Source organism: Cyanistes caeruleus, chromosome 3, assembly GCF_971803275.1.
Source record: "Cyanistes caeruleus chromosome 3, bCyaCae1.hap1.1, whole genome shotgun sequence".
Lineage (NCBI taxonomy): Eukaryota > Metazoa > Chordata > Aves > Passeriformes > Paridae > Cyanistes > Cyanistes caeruleus.
This window is the reverse complement of record NC_141703.1, coordinates 98,646,399-98,652,398: the sequence shown is the minus strand read 5'-3', so window position 1 is coordinate 98,652,398 and position 6,000 is coordinate 98,646,399. Positions and strand designations below refer to the sequence as shown.

The window sequence follows — 6,000 nt, the reverse complement described above, 5'->3', positions numbered from 1 at the left end:
GTGGAAGAGGCAGGGAAAGTAGTATTTGGCACAGTGCAAACAGTTCATTGCTACTTCACAGTTACTTCTGTATTGGCTGCACACATCTCAGAAGAAATGATGAGTAAGAACCAAGCTCTCTGTTTACACAATCAATTGTATTTTCAGCTTCCTGACAGATGAGTGTACCTGCACCTAGCTGGTGCCTTGAAAATGAAGTTCATTATTGCACCTCCCCCCATGTCTCCAGATATCTGCTTGGAGCAACCACCACAAGAAACAGTCTCTTCCTTTTTCACCAGAGCTTGAAACAATGGTGTTTATTACCCCCATCTGTGAATTCCAGAATCAGCAAGAGACATGCAAAGAAATTCCACCACTGAACAGTTCTTCCAAATATGATTTTAATGAAGATATCCAGGACATGTTTTATTCCAAGAAAACAGTTTTCAAGTTACAAGTCTGAAGGCACATATTTGTGTATCCATTGTGCAAAATTTGACACTCTTGTGTAGACACCTGGGAAATTTGGTCTTCCACAGCCATAACCCCAGCTCACAATGCCAGTCAAAAACCATTTTCCATCTCCATTGCTTTGACATGACAGTGGTCCACCAGAATCACCCTAAAAATAATGTATCGAGTTATACGTGTTTACAATATGAATTTTAAAAAGTGGGGGAAAATCCACAGGAGCTATTTTGCATAATTCCAGTGATTGGATTTTCATATTCATATAGTTCAAACAATTTATAGAGTTTTGCTTTTTTTTTCAAGTAGATGGCATTGCACAGTTTTACCAAAGTTTGCTCTTTCACAAGAGAGAAGGTAATTCTCATGCTTTAAAGACAGTAATAAAGATATTACTTTCTATGAACTATATCTGAAATATTTTGAAATATATTGGAAATATATTTTACAGCTAAACCCCAAATCTACTACTTAACATATATATACATTCACAGGTTCCACATTAAAACTCAAAAACAGTAAGCTTTATGAAAATACTTTAAAATAAAATAAATACAATAAATAAAGTATTTAATAATTGTATGATCCTTTCAGCTTAGAGGTAAACGGAAACAGAGTTCCTCTGTTGTTTTGTGTTTGAGGTTTTTCTTGTTTTTTTGTGGTTTTGGTTTTTTTTTATGAAGGAAAAAGAGCCTAAGGATTGTCTTCTAGTAGATACTAGTCAGCATATAATGTTTAGGGTCCCATAATGTCTTTGTAATTTGAGCAGTTACAATTAAGTCTGTTCTAGCCTTCAAAATTAATACAGGATCTCATAATGCTGTAATACATGAGAAAGCAACTAGGATTCTTCCTTTAAAGGGTGTTCTTTTAGAAATACATTGGCACAGCATCAGGTATAAAACCATATTCCACCATTTGGGGAATTCCTTGGACCAAGCTTATACTTTTCTCTCTGTAAGGCTCTGTCATACACACATCATCTCTGAAAAAGACACCTAGTGGCAAATTCAACTTTACCATAATATTGGGTGCAAGGTACAACTTCTAAAAGCAAAAGGTGCATTTGGCAAAATTCAGGTATTTTGCAAGAGAAGTGCCTTCTTTTCTAGACAAATATTTGTTAGAGCTAGAAAACTATTCTGCATTCACTTTATAGATTGTTGGGATACAAAGGTTGGAAGGGACCTCTTCCAAGGTGCTTAGGTGCCACCCACTCCTCAAAGCAGGATTATCACAAACTGCCTCAAAAAAGGTGAAGAATTTAGAAGACTTTTTTTCCTTCCATGACAAGTAAGATTTTACATTTAGAGAGTAAAATTTGCAAGTATTTTCTTTCATTCCTAGGGCAAAACAAAAGTAGAACACCAGCACTTTTCACAAAACAGGAATAGCACTATTTGATTACTCTAACGACTTCCAGACAGACACAAATCATTTGCCTTTACAAAAATGAAGCCAAAAATTTATTTCCTTGGCTATATCTTGAGCTGTCTTAAACAAATTCTGCAGTTACTGAAAATGATACTTAATGGCCTCACTAACCTCTAAAAAATAGCTGGTTCATTATACTCCCTCAGCTATTATAGGCTCATTTTTGTGTAGATCAGTGAAAGCTAGAACATCTTGAAGATTCTCCATCATAAAAAAGTGGTTTTATTATTATTTCAGCCATAAATTTACTACTGTTTTAGCAATAAATATGTATGGTTTATCTAAGTTCAGTATAATATAATATGGCATATAAAATCTGTAATATTAAGTGTCATATATAGTGCATATCTCTGTGGTTTTACTACTATTCACTAGATGTAAATTCAGCAATTTACATTTATCATCTTTCAACTTTTCCAGATCAGAAATATCTTACATTTGCAAATTAATGCCTAATTGTCTGAATCTCATCATAAAGTCCTGTAGCTCCAAGTTGGAGGGGAGGAAAATTTTGAAAAGTCTGAAAAGACACAAGCATGTTTCTCAGTTTTTCTTCAGCTGAAAGCCTATTATGCCAAAAATTGCCTGATTTCAACTTGTTATTGAGACTTGCAATTTGACTCTTGATCTGCAACTGAAACTTAGTGGTGCTACTGATGCACATAAAGCAGCAGAACTCTGAAATCACCCACAGAAGAGATTTGCTGACAGACAATTCTTATATTGCTCTTTTTCAGAACTGAAACAGATTGACCACAAAGTGGTCTGCCAGTCAACTTTGCACCTCAACACGCAACAATGAAAGACAAGAGAAGCACTTTGCAAAGTTTGCTGAGATACATACTTTACACCCATCTCTTTTCCCAGATGATAGCCCAGCACAAAACATCCTAGCTGTGATAATCCCGTATGTGGAATGACATATTGTCTGGTCAATAATTTCTACCTCTGCTTTCTGAAGAACTACCGAACCTTCATCATCTGGAAAACAAATTCAGAGCAGGGTGATTCAACAGAGCTTAGCTCATTTTACTTATCTGTTGAAATACAAAACAAGAGGTCTTCAGAAAATATCCATAGATATTTTTGACCATCAAGTTATTCCAGATTCCAAACAATTAACTGTAACAGAGCAGAAAGCCTCTTAGAACTATCAGGCAATTGTGTAACATTATCTGGGTCCTTCAGACACACCAAATACAATGGAATACTCACTAGGATTGGCCAAAAAGATTTTTCTTTGTTTTTTCCAAAATGTCTCGAGACTTCTTAATTTTCTCTCTTTTTATTTCAAAAAGGAAACAGAAATTTACAGAAAAGGAAACAGAATTTAGATCATCACATGACAGATTTGCAGTGAGGAAAGCATATCTGAAGAAGCCAAATTAAAGACTAAGATAATGAGTCAGAGTTTCAGAATGTGAATTCTGACAACATAAAGAACCAATTTCTAAATTTGTTTCTTTCTGTCTAAAAGATTTGGTGAAACACCTCATTTTTATAAGATATATACTTTAATAATAACAGAATTAACCCAAAGTTTCCCTTCCTTTCAATACAGCAGGCCCAATTTTATCACCAGGTGATCCTTTCAAAATCTGGTTATAGCCAAAAAGCCCTCACCCACATATTCAAATATGCAAGCACTAGTTTACATGAAACTTTGTTTTAGGATTTGATAAAGCCAGTATGTAATAAAGTTTACTTTTAAATTAAAATGCTGATTTGGCACTTACATGGTAAAAGCTGAAGAAGGGAAACAGGAAAAAAAATACATTCCTCCCCCACCCATTTCTTTGGTTTTTTGAGGCATTATGCTTCTTTCAAATAATCAGCTTTTTAATTTCACATACGACTAACCAGCAGCCCAAAGAGAGAAACCACACCATGCATCCCACCCCTCCAAGGGGAACAGAGGGGAAAGACAACACTGTGATATTTTAGGGTTGCTCCCTACACTAACAACATAATATGGAAGGCATTCAGATCCATGGGACCAGCAGCCAAGTTTCCTGAGCATACGAAGGTACATGCACAGTCCCCCAGCTGTGAAGGCTCCTGGGAACAAAATTAGCTCAATGGAAGGGATAAAACTCACCTGCTTCCTGCTTCTGGCCCCAACCTGTTATCCAGCACTTGTCCCCCCTGCGGGCTTTATGGGAAGAGGGAGGGAGGCAGATGGGCTGGATGAGGTGGCTCATGGTGTCGGGCCACGGCGTGCTCAGCTGCAGCAGCGCGATGTCGTAGTCGTAGTTCCTGCTGTTGTAGTACTCGTGCACTACGATCCGCCTTACTGCAGACACGAACTTGGCATGGCCCTGCATTTGCATGCCCAGGTGGGCACGCCATGCTCTGGGGTCAGCCAGTCTGGGTGGGAGCAAACAAAGGAGTCACTTCTTAATAAAGTAGCTCAAAACAACGACTGACAGCAGGGCTGGGGAAAGGGGAGCACAGCAGCTCCATGCAGCTCAGACTCAGGAACCTAAAGGTACTTGTGGATTCTGGCCATGTTTGGGACAGATATAGAGGGAAGACTGCTTACTTGCTCCCTTGAAAGCAGTGGGCTGCAGACACAAGCCATTCTTTCGATATCACTGATGCTCCACAGTAAGCGGCTCCCACAAAATGAAGGCTGACCTGCCAGGGCCATTCACCTTCCTCAGTGTTTGAGCCACCTACAATCCGAGAGATGAGACTGCTGATCTTGCTACTGCCACAACCTGAAAGAGAGAGTTCAGGTTATAGCTCCCATCCCCAGTACTTTCTTTTAATGAGGGGGCTTCCCGCACATTGCATGGAAAAATATTGGACTTTGAAATATTTTGGAATCTATTTCATTCCCCTCCTATATTTGCAAAACTTCTCTCTATGGCTGCTCTATTAATGAAACAAGAGGTGACTCCATAAAAACGCACTAGTCTGAAAGTTTTACTAAGTCCCTTTTCTAGCTCTTCTACAGGAGTTAGCCTCTAACTATTTCTTGTGTCAGAAATGTCAAAGGATCCATTGATTTAATAAGCATCACAATTAATATATACAAATGGGAAAACCGTCATCTCTTTTTGATACTGCCAACCCTGACCTGAAAGGACACCATCAACAAAGAAGTTCAATGTCATCAGAATATTTACTTCTTGCCAAAACAGTGGGAATGATACAAGAAAAATAAATATGTGTGGAGATTGGACATTTATTTGAGAAACAAGGTAGTACAAGAGTAGTACAAAAAGAACAATAGTAGTAGTACAAAAGTACAATAATTATTTCGTATGGAAATGACTGACAGTCTGACAATGTATATTAGTAACAGATGAAGAAGTAATGTCTCATCAGCACAAAAATCTGAACTCTTAATTTGAAAAGCAAGGGAGAAAAAAAAGGGAGAAAGACCTTTGTGTAGAGCCTCCCATCCATCCCTAGTGCTTGCACACAAAGTTTCTGCTCAGGAGTTTTAGTCCCACACTCCCACACACAGGTGTTAATATTTCTGGACCCTTTCCTGAACACTTCCAGGGAGGCAAAAGCAGCTTTAATATTTCCAAATAAAAATAGGCATATGGCTAGACCCTACTAGATCCAAGGCAAGTGCTGACAGATTTGACATCTGGCAGCAAGCCAGCGACAGCTGAGGGCCAGGCAAAATCATGAAATTATTTGGTTTGGAAAGGGAGCTTAAAGAACACCTAGTTGCAATCCCCCTGCCATGGGCAGGGACACCTTCCTGCTAAACCAGGTTGCTCAGGGTTCTATCCAACCTGGCCTTGAACAATTCCAGGGATGAGGCATCAACAGCTTCTCTGGGAAGCCCCTGCCAGGGCCTCACCACCCTCACAGTGGAGAATTTCTTCCTTATACCTAATCTAAATCTACCCTTTTTTATTACAAAACCATCACTCCTTGTTCTGTCATTACAAGCCCTTGTGAAAAGTCCCTCTCCAGTTCTCCTGTAGGCCCCTTTAGCTACTGAAAGGTCCTGAGAGCCTTCTTCCTAAAGCTGTCTCTTTTCCAGCTCAATCCCAGCTCTCTCAGCCTGTCTTCACAGGCTCCAGCCCGCAGATATCTTCACAAAGCTCCTTTGGACTTGCTCCAATACAGCCATGTTATGTAATATACTTG

The 6,000-nt window shown here is 38.9% G+C and overlaps 1 protein-coding gene across 5 annotated transcripts in view; it reads right to left on the bottom strand.

The window, feature by feature from the left end:
- Window positions 1–366: 366 nt before the first annotated feature.
- TMPRSS7 (transmembrane serine protease 7) overlaps window positions 367–6,000 on the bottom strand; it is a 43,309-nt gene continuing 37,675 nt past the window's right edge. For all 5 annotated transcript variants that reach the window (XM_086883317.1, XM_086883319.1, XM_086883316.1 and 2 more), the window contains 4 exons: window positions 4,427–4,604; window positions 3,983–4,251; window positions 2,729–2,865; window positions 367–604 (listed from right to left, as the gene is read on the bottom strand). In XM_086883317.1, coding sequence (XP_086739443.1) covers window positions 434–604; window positions 2,729–2,865; window positions 3,983–4,251; window positions 4,427–4,604 — 755 coding nt within the window. In that variant the 3' untranslated portion in view covers window positions 367–433. The remainder of the gene's footprint in view (window positions 605–2,728; window positions 2,866–3,982; window positions 4,252–4,426; window positions 4,605–6,000) is intronic.